Below are 19946 nucleotides of genomic sequence, written 5' to 3'. Positions count from 1 at the left end.
TTGTGAGGGCCACATAACTTTTCCCTTCTCTGATGGGGGGCCGGTGTCAGTTTGTAACAGAAAAAGCCATGGAACATTAACTTTCTGTTGTGCCATGCACAATCTTCTCCCTTTGCTCTGAAGTTTATGCACGACACCACAACCGTCATTACAGAATCCCACGTCAACATTTTGCAGCACAGTGCTTGGTGGTGAATTTGGCAGTGGACTCGTAGCGGGGCGGTGAGACCCATTTTTTCCAACTCCCGGTTCATGCGTCCCATTATTAGACCGCAAGTTTCGGCCACCATGCTAGGAGCCCCGTCAGTCGTGATGCTAGCTAGCTTTGACCAGTCCAGGTCCAACTTCTCCATGGTTTGGCACTTTGTCAAAAATATCCTCTCCCGTTGTAGTCCCTTTGAGACTTTGGAGGGCTGCCAGATCCTTGCAAATCTCAAAGTTTGCGCTAACTCCACGAATAAAAATGAGCAGTTGTGCTGTGTCTTGCACGTCCGTGCTTTCATCCAGTGCTAATGAAAAAAAGTCAAATTATTTCGTCTTCTGCTGCAGCTGGGGATATACATTACTCCCGATTTCTTCAACGCGTCTGGTCATTGTACTCACCGACAGACTTACGGCATTAAATGCATCTTTCTTCTCGGGACACACCTCCTCCGCGACAGTATCCATACATTTCTTAACAAACTCTCCGTCAGTGAAAGGCTTACCGCTGCTTGCTATCAATTTAGCAACCCAAAAGCTGGCCCGAACGGATGCCTGGTTCTGCTGAGATAGTAGTCCACTTTTTCGCTTTGAGAGTTTGTCTGCTCGTATTTGGCCTTGCAATATATCGTACTTGTCTTTGTGACGGGATTCATAGTGTCGGCAAAGATTGTATTCTTTGAATACCGCCACCGTCTCTTGACAAATGAGACAAACAGCCTTTTCTTTGCATTGAACAAAAAAATAATCGTTTGTCCACTCCAGGTTAAATATCCTGCATTCTGAATCAATTTTTCTCTCACCTAACTTTTTCGCCATTATTCCGTTCTCAAACAGGTTGCAGTTTTAATATGCTTGAATAGTCCGCGATGGTCCTAGGGCTCCGCCCTCACCTGCGATCGTCCAGATGTCTCGGTAACACTGCTCGTGCATGCAACGGTGGACGTGCCCGCATGCATCAAAGGGAAACACTCTCCCCGCGCGTGTCACCAAAGAAGCAATGCGAAGCCCCGCTTCACTGGGATGATTTGTGGGCTCAGCAGGGGTGCAATGAACCAAACACAAGATTAAAATGTCCCAGTCTTCAAGGCCAAATAGGAAAAAAAATCCGATAGCGTCTCTGGTATTGTTCAGAGGGCCGGTCCAAATGTGCCAGCGGGCCGCATCCCAAAAAAAAAAAAAATTCAAAAAAAAAAATTCAAAAAACAAAAACAAAAAAAAAATTCCGATAGCGTCTCTGGTATTGTTCAGAGGGCCGGTCCAAATGTGCCGGCGGGCCGTATCCGGCCCGCGGGCCGTAGTTTGGTGACCCCTGATCTAATCTAAAGTATTTCAACATTGCAAGTTCTCCCAGAGAGAATGAAGGTTCATTGGACGCCTATGACAGTCAATGGCAGCAGCTGATGTGTTAAATGAGTGCTCTTATTGATGTGTTAAATGAGTGCTCTTATTGATGTGTTAAATGAGTGCTCATATTGATATTTTGATATTAGATATGTAGATTGTTTCAACAGTATTTAGATCGTTTCAACAGTATTTACAGTATTTAGAGTCTAATTACTGTTGAAACGATCTAAATACTGTCTAACTAAAAGTATACTAATACTTTTATTTGTTTGATAAGCGACCAAAAGACCGGCGACAAAAAAGACCGGCGACCCAAAAGACGACGACCAAACTTCCGGGCGACCTAAAGACCGCGCCCAAAAGACCGGTGACCAAAAGACCGGCGACCAATCGACCGCACACGCACTGGGTACATGGTCGATTGGTCGCCGGTCTTTTGCTAGACATGATCTATGCTACTGAGATGACAATGAGGAACCCAGTAACATGGACTGAAGAAGAAAACCGAACATTCATGGAAGTCAAGCAACAAATCTTGGAATCAGGAGTCCTGGCGCTTCCTGACTATAAAAAACAATTCACCCAAACAGTGACTTGCAAAGGGACGTTCATGACATCAGTATTACTACAACCACATGGAACAAAGATGAAACCAGTAGCGTTCTACTCAAAACAACTGGACCCAGTTGCAGCTGCTCTACCCCCGTGTACTAGCAGTGAGCGCAGCAGCATTAGCCGTCCAGATGACAGCTGAACTTGTACTGTTCCATCCGCTCACACTCCAAGTCCCTCATGAAGTGGATCTACTGATAACACGAACAAAAATGTCGTTCCTGTCACCAGCAAGACACCTGGCCATTAGAGCCACATTGGTATCGCAACCCCATCTCACCATTAAGCGATGCAATATCATGAACCCAGCAACGTTAATACCAACTGAAGAAGACAGAGATCCACACCAATGTGATGAAAGAACCAACGAAGGCTGCAAACCAAGACCAGATCTAAAAGACACTCCTATTCCACACAGCACTTATGTATACGTAGATGGATCAACATCCAAACCAGAACAAAGGAAAAATCAAGTAGGATTTGCAGTCGTTACAGACAACAAAGTCCTATGTGCAGAATAACTGCCATCTAATCTCTCATCTCAAACTGCAGAAATTATAGCATTAACAAAGGTGTGCACATTGTTTAAAGGTCTAAAGGTCACCATTTATACAGACAGACAATATGCACACTCCACTCTACATGTATTTGCTGCACAATGGAATAGAAGAGGGATGAAAACATCCACAGGCAAATCAGTAGAACATGCCGAACTGCTGAAAAAAATTACTTAACGCAGTACTGCTTCCCAGCCACATAGCTGTATGCAAATGTAAGGCACATACTAAAAGCAGCGACAGAATCAGTAGAGGAAATGCTAGAGCAGATACAGCAGCACAAACACTTACTTCACAGTATACACAACAACAACAAAAATGAATCAATCCCAAAAACAGTATTACTTGATAAGCGAAACATTGCACCACAGAAATAAAAATATGCATGGATACATGAAGGCGCAGAACAGTCTGCAGACGGCCTACTTTAAAATTTTTGGTAAGAACTGTTTAACCTCAGGCCCAAACGAGGCCAATGCCCAAAAGGTACTGTTGGATTTATTATGGGATGTTTCTATATGTTTTGTAAGCATTTTAATAAGTAATAAGGCTATGATGATGTTATAGATGTATGCATTTTAATTAATTTTGTATAAGAGTGTCTTTAATTTGAGACTGTGACAAACTCGAGGTCACCGAATTATCCAGAAGCAACCAGTATAAATACTGTTTTGTCTTGATTAATTCAGTCTCAAAATGGACTGAAATAGTTCCTGCAAAATCACCAGACGCATTAACGGTGGCTAAAGCCATCTGTAAACACATAATCCCAGAGCATGGGATCCCCAGAATCATCTGGAGTGACAATGGAGCTCATTTTGTAAACAGCATAGTACAACACATGGCAAGACATCTAGGAATAAGTCTGAAAAACCACTGCTCGTACCATCCGCAAAGTGCAGGACTGGTAGAGAGAACAAATGGTATGATGAAACTAAGGCTCAAGAAAACCATGGAAGAGACAAAGAAGCCATGGCCAGAATGCCTATTACTGGTCAAAACATATATGAGGATAGTACCAACTAGCTCTGGGTTAACACCTTTTAGTTCATGGAAGGCCATTCCACTTCCCCTATGGGAAGGTGAACCATGGCAAGAGACTAAGGGCGAGGCAGATCCACTCACAGATTATACATAAGAATATTGAGTATTATCTGTTTGGATTGGATAACTTTATTCATCCCATATTCGGGAAATTTCATTGTGACAGTAGTAGGAAGGGGGAATGCAGATACAGAAAAATACACAGTTACAAGTTAGACAGTACAGTCGCAAAGGCCGCAGAACAACAAAGCAAAAGCACAAAGCAAAAGCACAAAGTACAAAGCAAATCAAAGTAAATGGGATCATTAAGAATCACCAAATCAAATCGCTAAGACAGAAAAGCAGCAAAAACACAAAACGAACAAGAGTGGGCGGAGCTACCGCCACCAGCTGCCACTTGAACGGCACCATCTTGGTTGCGGCAGTTTGTTCAACATTAAAATATTTTTTTTTAAAATCACATTTGACTTCATATACCAACTGCCAGGTCTATTTACCGTATTTTCACGACTATCAGGCGCACTTAAAAGTCTTCAATATTCTCCAAAATAGACAGAGCGCCTAGTGTATGCGCCGAGTTCCAAAGCCTGACTGAGATTACTTCTGGCCGACACGCTGGTTGTATAGAGAAAAGGCAGACATGGGTGACGACAGGCATGCGGAAGTCTGCCAATGAGTGAAGGGTGTGCGTGTAAGAAGACGCTAAAGCAGGGGTCTCAAACTTGCGGCCCGCGGGCCAACTGCGGCCCGCGGGACGCTAATTTGCGGCCCCCGTCTTAATATGAAATATCGATTTTTTTTTTTTTTTTTTTTTTTTTTTTTTTTTTTACCCCTTTCCCCATGATGGCGCCGTTTAAGTGGCAGCCAGTGGCAGTAGCTCTGTCCACTCATGTTTTTCTTGTTTTACATGAAAAATTAGAGGGAACATTGACATGCACCTGCTTGTGGCAGGTGTGATACTGGTGTGCCGATAGCGAGCAATGATGATGTCGTGACCGGATGATTCGCCTAAAGACGTTTCGCCGACGGACGTTTGACAGACGGACAGGTCGTACTAGTATTTGTTAGTTTAATGATTAAATACAAATACTAGTATTTGTATTTAATCATTAAACGCTGTTTTCAGCTGGATTTGACCGAATTTGAGAGCATTTTGAGCCGTTTGGCGAATGGACGTCTATAGACGTTTTTTTGCCTCCATCGCGATATCATCCAGTATTTGTATTTAATCATTAAATGCTGTTTTAGGATGGATTTGACCCGATTGCTGTCATTTTACGGCTCGGTTCTGCTACATCTGCCTGCCCAAGAGTGCTTATTCCCGGACTGCCATTGATGGTAGACGAACATTGATTTTTACTATAATTTGGAAAACACCGGCGGCGGGCCGGATTAAAAATCCTAACGGGCCGAGGTTGAAAAACTTGTACACACACGATCCGGCGGGGCGAGCGTTCGAATCCCGTTTCGGCGAAACCTCCGTTCGGCCGAATGAACGTTCGGTGGAACGTCCATTCGACGACCTGCCCGTCTGTCAAACGTCCGTCGGCGAAACGTCTTTAAGCTAATCATCCGAGTACCGATGATGTCGCTCACACTGGTACTCAGTGCGCTCAGGGAGGTTGTCTTTCTGCTCAGACCAACAAAAAATTAGAGGGAACTTTGGTTCGGAGCTGAATGAACCAATCACGGTGAGGTATACGGCTCTGGAGGGCAGGACATCGGCCGGGCTGTCCAGTGCCTCGCTCACTCACTCATTCATTCCTCCAATCAGCTGGGCGGAGGAGAAGCCGTGAGGCCGATCACTCCGCTCGGCGCGCACACTCCTCCACTGCTCTCAGCATAGAACTGAATGAGGCGCTATGATCCGTGATCCAGCCTGTGTCAGTGTCTGTAGCCATCTCCGCGATTGAAACGGAGAGCGAAAGTGCACATGCGCCACAAACCCGCGCGACTGAATGTGAAAGATCAACCCGAGACTCATTCCAAGTGGAAAAACATATTACAGAGCCCCAGAGATGTCTCTTTCAAAGCCTGCCGTGAAGAGAAAGGTCGGTGATGAGCACAGACAGTTTCAAGAAAAGTGGGGAGTGCAATATTTCTTTGTTGAACACAGGGGCACCCCGACGTGTCTCATTTACACTGAAAAAGTTGCGGTGCACAAGGAATACAATTTGAAACGTAATTGTACTATGAGACATGCTGAGGAGTACGAAAAATACCAGGGAGATGAGAGAGCCAACCAGGTTGCCAGTCTTAAAACACGTCTTCTGAGGCAACAGGATCTCTTCAAGAAGGCTACCAAAGACAGTAATGCAGCAGTCAAAGCTAGCTACGCCGTTTGTGAGTTGATTGATCCTGTGCTAAGTGATCCCAAATGGCTCATGGACTTGGCTTTTCTTGTTGATATCACACATGAGCTTAATGTACTGAACAAGAAGCTACAAGGCCAGGGGCAACTTGTCAGTGCTGCCTATGACAACGTGAGAGCATTCTGCACTAAACTTGTGTTATGGAAAGCCCAGCTCTCTCAGACAAACCTTTGCCATTTCCCAGCATGCAAGGCTCTCGTGGATGCAGGCACACCATTCAGTGGTGAGAAGTATGTTGAGGCCATTTCGAAGCTACAGGAGGAATTTGATCACAGATTTGCAGACTTCAAGACACACAAAGCCACATTTCAAATTTTTGCGGACCCCTTCTCCTTTGATGTGCAAGATGCCCCTCCTGAGCTTCAAATGGAGCTCATTGACCTGCAGTGCAACTCTGCACTCAAAGCCAAGTTCAGGGAGGTGAGTGGAGAAGCAGACAAGCTTGGGCAATTTTTGAGAGAGTTGACCCCCAGCTTCCCTGAACTTTCCCGAAGGTTCAAGCGGACCATGTGCCTTTTTGGGTGCACATACTTGTGTGAGAAGCTCTTCTCCACCTTGAACTTCAATAAGTCCAAGTACAGGTCCAGACTTACTGATGAGCATCTTCAAGCTCTACTGAGGGTCTCCACTGCTTCCTCCCTCAAGCCAAATGTGACTATGTGAGAAGAAGCGCTGCCAGGTCTCTAGCAGCAAGGAGTAGGCAAAAGAAGCCGTGTTCAGAATATTTCATGTTCAATGTTCCATTCAAGTTCAGAAAGTTAAAGGTTAAAGAGCTGTTAATACAGACATTTGAAACGGAATAAAAATAATTCATTTTCTCTACTTAGCCAGCCAGTGTATATCTACTGTATGCTCATTAGTATTATTTGGTTTTATATTACTGATTGATTTATTTTTTATTCATCTTTAAGTTAATTTATTTAATTCATTATTTTTGTTAAAAAATAAAGATATTTGATAACGTTGGAAAGTTTTATCAGTGCTTTTCTTGTGGAAATCCTGATGCGGCCCAGTCTCACCCAGACTCGGCCTCTAGCGGCCCCCAGGTAAATTGAGTTTGAGACCCCTGCGCTAAAGGCACGCCCCTAGCAGGTACCAGTATATGGTGTGGGTATGTGCATCATTGCAAAACAACTTCGGTTTGGTTTCTAAGGATCCCCGAAAATGACAAAGAGACACGCTTACGAAGCTCAGTTCAAATTTCAAGCCATCAAATATGCAGAGGAACATGGGAATCAAGCAGCCGCGAGGGAATTTAAGATCAACAAATCCATGGTTCGCAAATGGAGGAAGCGGGAGAACGAGTTTCGGCAAGTCAAGAAGACGAAGCTGAGTTTCCGTGGAAACAAGCCAAGGTGGCCCGACTTGGAAGACCAACTGGAGCGGTGGATTCTTGATCAAAGTGCAGTTGGGAGAAACATCTCCACAGTCACCATTCGACTGAGGGCAAAAGCACTAGCGTAAGAATTGAAAATTGAACATTTTCAAGGAGGTCCGTCTTGGTGCTTTCGCTTTATGAAACGACACCATCTATCCGTTAGAGCGAGGACAACCATGGCGCAGCAACTTCCAGCGGACTACATTGAAAAGCTAGCCATTTTCCGCACCTACTGCAGTAAGATTACCGACAAACGTATACAGCCTAACCACATAACCAACATGGACAAGGTCCGGCTGACTTTTGACATCCCGGTGAACCACACTGTGGAGAAGAAGGGGACCAGCACGGTAGCGATACGCACAATGGGGCATGTGAAGTCGGCTTTTAGAGTCGTTCTTGGTTGTCATGCTAATGGTCAGAAACTACCACCTATTGTGATTTTGAAGCGAAAGAGGCTGCCGAAAGAAAAGTTTCCAGCCGGCGTCATCGTGAAAGCAAACCAAAAGGGCTGGATGGACGAGCAGAAAATGAGAGATTGGCTAAGTGAGGTGTATGTTAAGAGATCGGATGGCTTTTTCCAAGCCTCGCCGTCACTCTTGATTTGCGACTCCATGCGTGCCCATCTCCCAGCAGAGGTGAAAAACCAAGTCAAGCAAATGAACTCCGTGCTTGCCGTCATTCCCGGAGGTTTAACTCAAGAACTCCAACTGCTGGACATCGGCATCAACCGGGCGTTCAAAGTAAAGTTGCGAGCGGCATGGGAACATTGGATGATAGATGGCGAAAACAGCTTTATGAAGAGTGGGAGGCCGCGCCGGGCTAGTTACGCCACTATTTGCAAATGGATTGTGGCAGCTTGGACAAACGTGTCTGCTTGCGCTGTTGTTCGAGCTATTGCCAAAGCCGGCATCATTTCTGTGGAGGCACATGACAATATGAGTGACTCTGACAACGACGAGAGGGAACCCAGCGTTTTTTATGAATCATTTGCACAATTGTTCAATTTGGACACAGAAAATGAGGACTGATGGATTTGTGGGTGCTGGTTGATCAAAAAACGTGAGTACAATGTAAAATGGCTAAATAAAGGACAACCAAACTCAATTTTGCTTCCGTTGCTTTTTTAAAAACGTTTTTAGCGTGTGTTCGTATGTTTAAGCTGGCGTATGTTTTGCCATGCCTAGCTGGGTCCAATAATAAATACAGTGCGCCTTGTGTATGTGTCAAATACAGAAATAGCACCCGTTACTGAGACTGCGCCTAATAATACGGCCTTATAGTCGTGAAAATACTGTACATACAAATCAAATCAGTTTGTATAAATATAAAATTGGAATAGAACTACTCCAAAATGAAAAAAGTAAAGAATTTAGTTTACAAACCTATTAGAAAATTTGGAAGATTAAATGAAATAAAACAACATTTTACTTGTTTTTCTCTCTTTTTCAAACAGAGACAAATTCACATCAGACTATTTTTATCAACATGATTCAAAAATGACACGAAGGATTCTCGTCATTTTTGCCAATTAATAGATAATACACACACACATTTGTGTCTTTTAAGTCTTATGAATAAATCCTTGGCAACAAACTTAGTATTATGTATTATTAAGTATTTTTAACCAATGGGGGTTATTATCGGTATTTTTTAGGTATTCTTGTGATGTAATGTTGAACCACAAATTGAGCAAAGAAAGAGCTTTTCGCCAATGCGGGTTGTTAAGTCTTCTTTTCAGGTTCCCCTCTGTGAAAATGTTCGAAGATTAAATGGGCAGGAAATAAATTCTCAGCAGTGTGGGTTCTCATGTGGCTTTTTAAATGGTGCTTTAGCGAGAAAGCTTTATCACAAATCAAGCACAAAAATGGTTTTTCACCAGTGTGGGTTCTTATGTGGGTTTTTACATTTTCCTGACGAGAAAAGCCTTGACCACAAACTGAGCACAAAAATGGTTTTTCACCAGTGTGGGTTATTGTGTGGACTTTTAAGTTTCCCTTCCGTGTAAATGCTTGACCACAAACCGAGCACGAAAACGGTTTTTCACCAGTGTGGGTTCTTGTGTGGGTTGTTAAGCTATCCTTGTGTGTGAATGTTTGACCACAAATTGAGCAGGAAAAAGGTTTTTCACCAGTATGTGTTCTTGTGTGCGTTTTTAAGCTTTCCTTGTGTGTGAATGTTTGGCTACAAAATGAGCACGAAAATGGTTTTTCACCCGTGTGGGATCTTGTGTGTATTTTTAAACTTCCTTTATCTGTGAATGCTTGACCACAAACCGAGCACGAAAAGGGTTTTTCACCAGTGTGGGTTCTCGTGTGGATTTTTAAGCTTACCTTGTGTGTGAATGTTTGACCACAAATTGAGCAGGAAAACGGTTTTTCACCAGTGTGGGTTCTTGTGTGCACTTTTAAGCTTCCCTTCTGTGTAAATGATTGACCACAAATTGAGCAGGCAAATGGTTTTTCACCAGTGTGGGTTCTTGTGTGGACGATTAAGCCTTCCTTGTGAGTGAATGTTTGACCACAAATTGAGCACAAAAATGGCTTTTCACCAGTGTGGGTTCTTGTGTGGGTTTTTAAATTTCCCTTTTGTGCGAACGCCTGACCACATACTGTGCACAAAAATGGTTTTTCACCAGTGTGGCTTCTTATGTGTATTTTGAAAGCTTTTTTTTCTGTGAAGCGTCGGCCACAAAATGAGCACAAAAATGTTTTTTTACTAGTGTGGGTTCTTTTGTGTGTTTTTAGGTGGTGCTTTTGAGAAAAGGCTTGACCACAAACTGAGCATGAAAAGGGTTTTTTGCCAGTGTGGCTCCTCATATGTGTTTTCAAAGAAGACTTTTTCCCAAAAGTTTTCCCACACTGAAAGCATTTGCAGAGTTTGTCGCCACTGGGATTTTTCTTAACACCTTCATCGTCAAAAAGCAAGTCGTCGCTATCTGATAAAGGAGCAATTAAATTTTCTGCTTCCCATCCTTCTATTGAGCCGCTGCCATGCGGAGGCTGCGCCCCTCTGCTGGCCCCACCCAGATCATCTTCACTCTTGAAAGGCTCACCAGTTGACCATTTGACACATTCCTCGTTTTTGATTGGAGGTTGCTCTTCTCTCATTTGGTGTTGAGGAAACTCTGGCTCTTCCTCTTTGTGTTTCTTGGTGTTTGCAGGCTCCGCCTCTCCGCTGGCCACGCCCAGAACATCTTCCCTATTCACAAATTCACCAAATGACCAGGTGAAATGATCTTCCTCCCTTTTGATTGGATGTTGCTCGTCTCCCATTTGTTTTTGAGGGAACTCTGGCTCCTCCTCTTTAATTTGGGGGAGCTCAACTTCCCCTTCAAGGTCAACAGACTCCTGCCCATCAGCATCAAGATCATTTCTGAAACCTGCAAAGACACGAAGATAAATGATTAATCATTTTCCAATTATAAAATGACTGAATTTCTTGTTCACGGAAATGAAACCAAACCGAAGGCGCCATACATTCATATCGTCACAATGCAGTACTGACTACTGTAGTATTCTCGACAACAGCAACATGAGTTGAAAACGGTTTATAGGTGCATTTTTCAAAGTAAGGGTCTATTGGTCAGAAAAGTTTCTTCACTGGTGATGTAGCTCCTTAAAATTAGTCAAATCTTTTTTGGAGCATTTTCATTGTAAACATACTCTTTTATGTTTTAGATTTTAATGTAGTTAAAATGCTTTCGCCAAAGGGGAGGCATTAAAAAAGCATCATCTTTTATTCAGTAGCAGGTCTATTTTTATCTGGGGGATTAAAGAGATTGAAATTGAGGTATAGTCTGAGTGGACACTCTAAATTGCCCCTAGGTATGAGTGTGAGCGTGAATGGTTGTTTTTCTCCTCGTGCTCTGCGATTGGCTGGCCACCGATTCAGGGAGTTCCTCGCCTCTGGCACGAAGGCAGCTGGGATAGGCTCCAGCACCCCCTCTACAAGATTTAGCATATCAGAAAATGAATGAATGAATGTTGGAATTAAAAACAGTGGGAGAAGCCTTATGTAGCCTCGGCAGCAAACCTCGACTGGGTAGATGGTGCTTTACCAGACAATTTTCTGGCACTCGGCTGCCAGATTCAAGTATTCGGCCTTCTTGCGCTCGAAGGTGGTCTCGATCCCCTCCTCTGATGGTACTGGTAGTTCTATGAGGTGAAGCGCTCTTGCCTTGGAGGACCATACCTCAATGTCTGTGCGGAGTGATGTAGTGATGATCTCTGATGATAGTTAATATTCTATTTATATATAAGGTGCATTTGAATTTTAGCATTAAATATGAAGTACTTTCGCAGGCCGCACCACGGAGTGGCAGTGGGCCAGATTTGGCCCTCGGGCCGCAACTTTGACACCTCTCCTTTGCTCTCGTTTAGTGCATCTGCATTTTCATTTTTTGCATTTGAAATTTACAGCATGTAAGTAAGTGTTATGTCACTCAAGCATGTAGCGAAAAATGGAGGGCGAGTAGCAGGAATGACTCTTGAACGCCTGTGGGGGGCGCTCGCGCTTTGCGTAATTTGAAAAATACATTGTTTGTTTGTGATAAGGATACAATAAAAGGAAAGCTACTGCTTATTGCTGTTGTTAAGTATTAACACGCGTTGAGACTCATTCTTTCCCTCCTAGAGTGGTTACATTTAAATAGAAATAGAATTTATTACGTCTTTCTTCGAATAGTGCTAGTGCAAATTCATGAAAATGTACGTACGCTACTATAGGTTGGTGTCAATAGAATACCTTTAAGGGAATATATGGAAATAAAAAGTATACCCACCATCTAGTCTATGAAGAACAACTTTTTCGTGCGTTATGTTGCAAACTGTCGATTGCTCGTGAGTTGAATGCTCCAGTTTGACCTCAAAAAGTTCCTCCTGGAGCTTTGGGCGTCGTGTTCTTGCCGACATTTCCACACGTGAATTCTGATGATGATGGCGGCGGCTTTGATAGCTGCTATCTAGGCTGAGCTAAAATAGCCAGGAAACCTACAACGAGTTCTTAGTCGACCCTTTCCATTATAGCTGCTAGCTAAGCTTAAGCATAAACAAGCACTTCAACGACTTATTTATTTGATATCTGCTAGCTATGCTGAGCTAAAATAGCCAGGAAACCTACGAGTTATTCGTCGACTTGTTCCTTTGATAGCTGCCAGCTAAGCTAAAGCATAAACAAGCTCTTCGACGACTTGTTCCTTTGATAGCTGCTAGCTAAATTAAGCTAAAGTATAAACAAGCTAGTCAAAGACTTGTTTATTTGCTAGCTGCTAGCTGCGCTAAGCAAAAGCAGGTTTTGCTGATAAATAGCGAGGGAACGAGCGACGCTGGTGCGTCAGCACTGTGCCGATAGGTCAAGAGAGAAAGCCCGTATTGGGGCGTGTAAAGCTTTAAGAAAGAATCACGTGACCGGAACAGGAAATGTATCGTTTGGCCAAAGTGTGATAATACACAGTTTAAAGAAATAAACTGTATTGAAGTGTCGTGGGTCTGTTGGACGGACTTTGGCGTAAATATGGCTCGCTCTAAGAAGTTTTCCCCAGTGTGGAATCATTTTGATCGTGTGAGGCAAAACGAAAAAATCACTTTTATTTCACATGATTTACCAGTTAACAAAAATGTTGACATAAGTTAAAAAATGTAACTCAAATTTGATTTATTTTACTTATAAACTCGGTTTGGAATTTGAAAAAAAACATGGATTTTTTTTACCTGCAATAAATTTATAACTACTGCAGGGGTCACTATTGGATGACCAACACGGTTTCAATACAGTGCCGGCACAATGTGTCAATACAATCCTTGAGATACCATCGTCCCATCACTAAGGTATATCCTTCCAAATTCAAAGGTGACAAAAAAGAGAAGCGTTATTTGCTAAGATTTAAAACTAAGAGGAAAATAAATATTAATTTGAACAATTTGACAAATTCATATATAAAAGATTTTCTTTCTACAAGTGTGAAAATACGGTAACTTCATGTCTGAAATTAACGGTAAATTGTTTTTATCTCTTTGATGTTGAAGGGGATAATTGGTAGATATGTAACTAGATTTTTATTTTATGTGTAACTATTAGAAAAAAACATTAAGACAGTTTTATTGGAGATGATAGACAAACTACAAAGGGAATGTAATGTTAAATGTTTGCAAAAAACTACTAGATTGGGGTATTATTCATTTCAAACAACTGCGCGATACACATTATTGAATGAATTTGGAGTTCTTGATTAGCATGCATTTTATGTGGCTTAATTGCTGTAAAGGGTACAGGCTTAATATATTAATCCTTGTGAACAGGGGGGAGATGGTGGTTCAATTCTATTTAAAAATATACATTTATTCATTTGTTTCTGAATGTGAATGTAACTATTGCAGGGAACAAGAGATATGTTTATGCCAGGCTGGAGAGGTGGTTTTTAAACTCCTGTAAAGAATCCAGATTGGTTTTCCTATTGTGTTTTTTCCCTTTTTTTGTATTAAGTTATCCAATCCTATATACAACCATACGTACATACATATATCTATATATGTACAACAAAGCAAAAGCACAAAGTACAAAGCAAATCAAAGTAAATGGGATCATTAAGAATCACCAAATCAGATCATTAAGACAGAAAAGCAGCAAAAACACAAAACGAGCAAGAGTGGACGGAGCTACCGCCGCCGGCTGCCACTTGAACGGCGCCATCTTGGTTGCGGTAGCTAAAACGGATACAGACTCAAAAAGACGTTGTAAAGTTGGACAAAAACTGGAACCACACACAGGAAGTCTTCCACAAGATGGGGAACTTCTGCAGACTGTGACCGAGGTAGAGAATATGCAGAGTCACTCTTCCAAGTTTATCCGCACAGTTCCTCAGTAGTCTGGAGCTGAAGACAACAGTAGTGGGGTAGAACTCCTCGAATCTGTTTCCGGCCTGGTAAGCGCCGACAGCTCTTCCATCTTATCCCATGATGGAATGGTTGGTCAGAAGCGTTGCTTCTTCTCCCGGCACTTTTGCCCAGCTCCGAATTTCCTGCGGTATTGAGGTGTTGCTCCTTCTGCTGCGTATTGTAACAGCTAGTCCCATGTGTATGACAGCATAGGTATGGTTGAATGGTTCCCAAAAAAGAAGTAGCCGAAAGAAGCCAGGCTCACAGAACAAAGAAAGTTGTAAAAACATTAATGTAAAAAATATAAAGTACAAAGTAAAGTAAAGACGAATGTATTAAGAAATATTCAAATGTAATTTAAAAAAAGATAGAAGGGCTGTAAAACACGAAAAACATAAGAATATACAGAGCTACTGTCACTGGCTTCCGCGTGACGACGCTATCTTGGGGAAAAAGATGTATGCTGAATGTAGTCAATGTGGCGCTTTGCTTTCATATTACAGCAAAAAGAGTGGCACCTCGACGCTGAGCAGGCATTTAAACAAGCTGTACTGGCAAAAATGATGATCGTCAAACCGATATATTATTATATAAGAATATGAATGTTTATACAGTCTTGTTTAACTTAGATTTTGTTACAAAAGAAAGGCTTTAATTTGTTAATTTAAATCAACCCTCATCCTCATGAATAATATATGAAATTTCAGATTCGCTTCTATCGTTTCAATCATTAAACTTTGGAATTTCAAGAGTAAGTATATGTATTTTGACAAATAGAGAGGGTTGCATCTCTCATGGAGATACTGCAATACCAGGATGATGCGTGGAGTGGAAGGATCAAGCTCCTATTCCATCACCTAGTCCCAAATATCAATTTAATATATGGTCCCTATTTAGGAGACATAACAGATATTAAACAGATAAGAACAGATACTACACTTGATCTTAGTCAAAAGGCCGAGAAGCGATATTCCTTAAACAGGCGCGAAGGACGACTTCATTCCAGATAATTCAACCTAAAGTAGTGGAAACACACGTCGGATGTCAATAGTAACATACATTTACATATACAACAAACTACAATGACACACGTTTAGTGTGATAACAGGGAAACTCATCTCATCCCATTTTCTGAACCGCTTTATCCTCATTAGGGTTTGCAGGGGGTGCGGGAGCCAATCCCAGCTGTCTCCGGGCCAGAGGCGGAGGATACCCTGAATCGGTGGCCAGCCGATCGCAGGGCACAAGGAGACGGACAACCATGCACTCTCACACCCATACCTTGGGGCAATTTAGCGTGTCCAATCAGCCTACCATGCATGTTTTTCGGAATGTGGGAGGAAACCCACACAGGGAGAACATGCAAACTCCACACAGGTGGACGTTACCTGGATTGCTGCACTTGTCATAAAGCGAATTGGACGAGATTGAGTTTGTTCTTTTTCATACCAACCTGCACAACCCCCCCTGGTGGAATTATATTTGTCATAAAAAGGAATTATTAACATTTAGGCATAATGGAATTAGATTGTGTGCAAATATATTATAAAAAGGGGGAATGTCAGGATTATTTCATATTATAAGTTTGCTTGCAACAAAGAATATGCTTTGCTTTACCATTAAACTTACTTTGCTATATTTGCTTAAAGTAAAATGATGTATAAATGCTGTGCTACTGATAACCTAAGTTAGACTAAACAAAGAGAAGCCAAACGCCTTGGACTACTTGGAGCGGACTAAACAAAGATGATCCAGAACACCTTGAACTGCACCTGCATCCACCACAGACACACCCATAAGAATTCCAGACTTTCATTTGTCACCTCAACGGGAGAGCCTTGGCTCCAACTTCCATCGCAGCGAACCCCAAATCTGGCCTTTTGTTGGAATCTTTCGATTCCAAAAGGGGGATTGAAGGGTGCATTTGAAACGTAAGAAAGTTTGGTACCATAAAAACACTTACAGAAAGAACTCTGGCCAGCGTGCAAAACTGCTGATAACCACAGCGTCAGCGGCTCCCCAGCTGTCTACAGGGTTGTGACAGCATGAAGATAACCCTGAGCCTCCCATAGATAAACTCTCTTCTTCCCATCTGGACCCTCAATGAGATAGAAGCCATTATTTGTATCGCATTGATAGTCACATAGCGCTATGTTTATTAAACTCGACGAGTTGTTGTCACATTTCTGCCTGTTTCCATTAATTAGCTCTTGAACAATTTGAACAAACATGCAAGTGATTAATACTAAGGCAGTGTGGCTGAGTGGTCCAAGTTGCTGGATTTAGGCCCCAGTCTCTCAGGAGGTGTGGGTTCAAATCCCACCACTGCCATTAACTCATGAGCTGAATTCTGTCCTTTCACTAATTTTGTTATACGCAGCTGTGTATGATGACAATAAAGGCTTTTGATTTGACTTTTTGAACAATCAACAGACTTTTACTCTTCAGGCGGTATGGAAGATGAATGAATGATCGTGCAAATTGCTGCTCTACTTGTGAAAAATTCAGGTTACGAAACATCTTCTGGAACCAATTATATTTTCTTAAGTAGATGTAACACTGCATTGGTTTATCATGGTATTAAATTCCTTTATCTTAGATCCATCTAGTGGATGTATAGCACAACCCCAACCAGCACTACTACTACTACTACTACTACTACTACTACTACTACTACTACTACTACTACTACTACTACCACTACCACTACTACTACTACTACTACTACTACCACTACTACTACTACTACTACTACAACTACTACCACTACTATCACTACTACTACCACTACTACTACTACCACTACTACTACTACTAGTACTACTACTACTACCACTACTACTACTACCACTACTACTACCATTACTACTACTACTACTACTACCACTACTACTACTACTACTACTACTACTACTACTACTACTACCACTACCACTACTACTACTACTACTACTACTACTACTACTACTACCACTACTACTACTACTACTACTACTACTACAACTACTACCACTACTACCACTACTACTACCACTACTACTACCACTACTACTACTACTAGTACTACTACTACTACCACTACTACTACCATTATTACTACTACTACTACTACTACCACTACTACTACTACTACTACCACTACTACTACTACTACTACTACTACTACTACTACTACCACTACTACTACCACTACTACTACTACCATTACTACTACTACTACTACCACTACTACTACTACCACTACTACTACCACCACCACCACCACTACTACTACTACTACTACCACTACTACTACTACCACCACCACTACTACTACTACCACTACTACCACTACTACTACCACTTCTACTACTACTACCACTACTACTAATACTACTACCAATACTACTACTACTACCACTACTACTACTACTACTACTACTACTACTACTACTACTACTACCACTACTACTAAGACTACTACTACCAATACTACTACTACTACCACTACTACTAGTACCACTACTACTACTACTACTACTACTGCGCCTTATATGTGCATAATATATAAAACCAATTTTAATAAAAGCCATTCTTTGAAGGTGCGGCTTTTATGTTGATATTAGTACACATACACGACACCCTCTGATCTCGCCGCCAGGTGGTCACTTGGTTCACGGCGGCCCAGATTGTTCCAAACACAACCAGCCCTGCAGTGTATTTCTAAAGGGAGCAACAATTGCCACATTTCATGGTAAAAACATCTGACTTTGTTAAATGAAGTAGTGATGAAGTACCATGTAATATGTCAATTGAATGATCGATTAACACTTGATTATAAACCCACTGCTTATTTCATGAATGTTTTAACTTATATTACTCTGAAGATGAGATTTTTCTGTCAACAGGTTCCAGATGTTTGTTTCCCATTTTTAACTTTGTATTTAAAAAAAAAACCATTCTATTTGGTATTCAGATTTTCAAAGCATCATTTTGTTAGAGATTATAAAAATGTGATTTGTAGAGAAGTGCTATTTTATTCTAGTATTATTTTGAGTTGTGCCTTTGTTCAGACCTTTTTTTGTTTTGTAGTCACACTAGTGAGACACCTTATTCCTATTCTATTCGTGGTAAAAAAAAATCATGGCACCATGTGACTCCACACTGTTTTCATTAGTACTGTTTCACCAGATTTAATTCACCTATGAAGTTACATGCCTCGATCCTAGGCCTTCCTGCATGCCCGGTCAAAAAAATCACTGTTATTTTCACTTTTTATTTTACTTGTCTTTTTTTATTACTTTGATACTGCTGAAAAATCTGCTCTGCAGGCATACAAATCTAGAATATACTTTTTACTTCATGCTGATGTAATCAATTGTCACTTTTCATGGGCAATATTTGAAGCAAATGACCAACAATGCAAGGAATTAAATATAATTAAGCAATTATAGATTTTCAATCATTGGAATTAATATTGCAAAATATAACTATAGCTCTATAGCTATCGTAAATTAAGGTGTGTTGTTGGAATTATGTTTAAAAAGTGCCTTCTAAATTATAGACCCCTTCAAGGATTTTTTTAATTTCCATTACTATTTATTTCAAATGTGCAGAAAGTCCAACTCCCTAAGACAAAAGAGCACACACATTTAAAACACATAATAAAAGTAGCTCCCATTTGTCAATACCACAAATCAATTTCACACAAAAACTCAATTCACATATAATAATCCTGTTTTTAAAAAAAAGTAAAACCCAGTAAATACGCTTCCTGTGTTCAATGAGTACTGTTGTGTTCAATAGATTCAGTTTTTCATTGAGTTACTTTAACTTGTACTATTAGAAAACTACTCTTGTTTCTCTTCAAATCAAACAAATCTTTCTTTCACCTTTTAAGATTTCTGTGGTTAAGAACTTCCAAGCGCCGAGTCTAGTGTGGCCGAGCGGCCCAAGGTGCTTGATTAAGCTCGAGTCTCTCAGGGGTGTGGGGTCAAATCCCACCACTGCCAATTGATTATTCTGCCAAATTCTGTCATTGACAACTTCAGACCTATTGGATTACATGTATATACCCTGAGCCTTTACCATGCATGCATGGTGCTCTTGCTTTTTGGATGGAATTTGATTTTATACATCCTTTAACTGCTTCAATGTTTCTCCATGACAAAGCCTTAATTCTTTACATTCATGTCAAATTCATTCATTCATTTTCTGTACCCTCTGCCTCATTCACATTGAATGTCAGAAAATGATGATCATAAATAATCATATAATCAATGTAGTTTTAGTTTATGTAGAATAGTTTTTTTACTGAACAGTATTTTCTTGGCTCCTTTTCTGAAGTTTCAGATGAGGAGTTGTGGTACAAGTTACATACATTGATGCAAAACAGAATCATCGTCTTCAACACCACAGTAATCAGTGAAAACATTTGAAGTTTATTGACTAGGTTTCGATTTATGAGAGAGGAGGATTGTTGTGATATGGGAATCGAGACTGTGTGTGAAATGGGCTTGTGTTATTTTCAAATGGGATGTACTTTTATTCTATTTCTTTTAAATGTGTGGGTCCTTTAGGA

The 19946-nt window shown here is 41.2% G+C and overlaps 2 protein-coding genes and 2 non-coding genes across 5 annotated transcripts in view; 2 read left to right on the top strand and 2 right to left on the bottom strand.

Annotated features, from left to right (window-relative positions):
• LOC144066153 (uncharacterized) overlaps nucleotides 1–19946 on the top strand; it is a 66008-nt gene that overhangs the window by 14379 nt on the left and 31683 nt on the right. The window lies entirely within an intron of this gene.
• Nucleotides 7213–12860, bottom strand: LOC144065990 (uncharacterized). 2 transcript variants are annotated; one of them, XM_077589262.1, is made up of 3 exons: nucleotides 12295–12860; nucleotides 10835–10893; nucleotides 7213–10804 (listed from the first exon to the last, which is right to left on the bottom strand). In XM_077589262.1, exons 1-3 carry the CDS (start codon nucleotides 12422–12424, stop codon nucleotides 9236–9238), a joined length of 1758 nt encoding a protein of 585 aa, XP_077445388.1. In that variant the 5' UTR covers nucleotides 12425–12860; the 3' UTR covers nucleotides 7213–9235. The 2 variants fall into 2 exon arrangements, with proteins under 2 accessions (XP_077445388.1, XP_077445387.1); XM_077589261.1 differs by having other exon boundaries at nucleotides 7213–10893.
• On the bottom strand, nucleotides 15165–15355 carry LOC144066373 (U2 spliceosomal RNA). Its single transcript, XR_013297547.1, has one exon. It is a non-coding gene; the product is annotated as a U2 spliceosomal RNA (small nuclear RNA).
• On the top strand, nucleotides 16636–16717 carry trnal-uag (transfer RNA leucine (anticodon UAG)). The gene has a single exon. It is a non-coding gene; the product is annotated as a tRNA-Leu (tRNA).

This window comes from Stigmatopora argus, chromosome 20, assembly GCF_051989625.1.
Source record: "Stigmatopora argus isolate UIUO_Sarg chromosome 20, RoL_Sarg_1.0, whole genome shotgun sequence".
NCBI lineage: Eukaryota > Metazoa > Chordata > Actinopteri > Syngnathiformes > Syngnathidae > Stigmatopora > Stigmatopora argus.
Note: the sequence above shows the minus strand (reverse complement) of the source record. Positions and strands in the feature narration are given on the sequence as shown.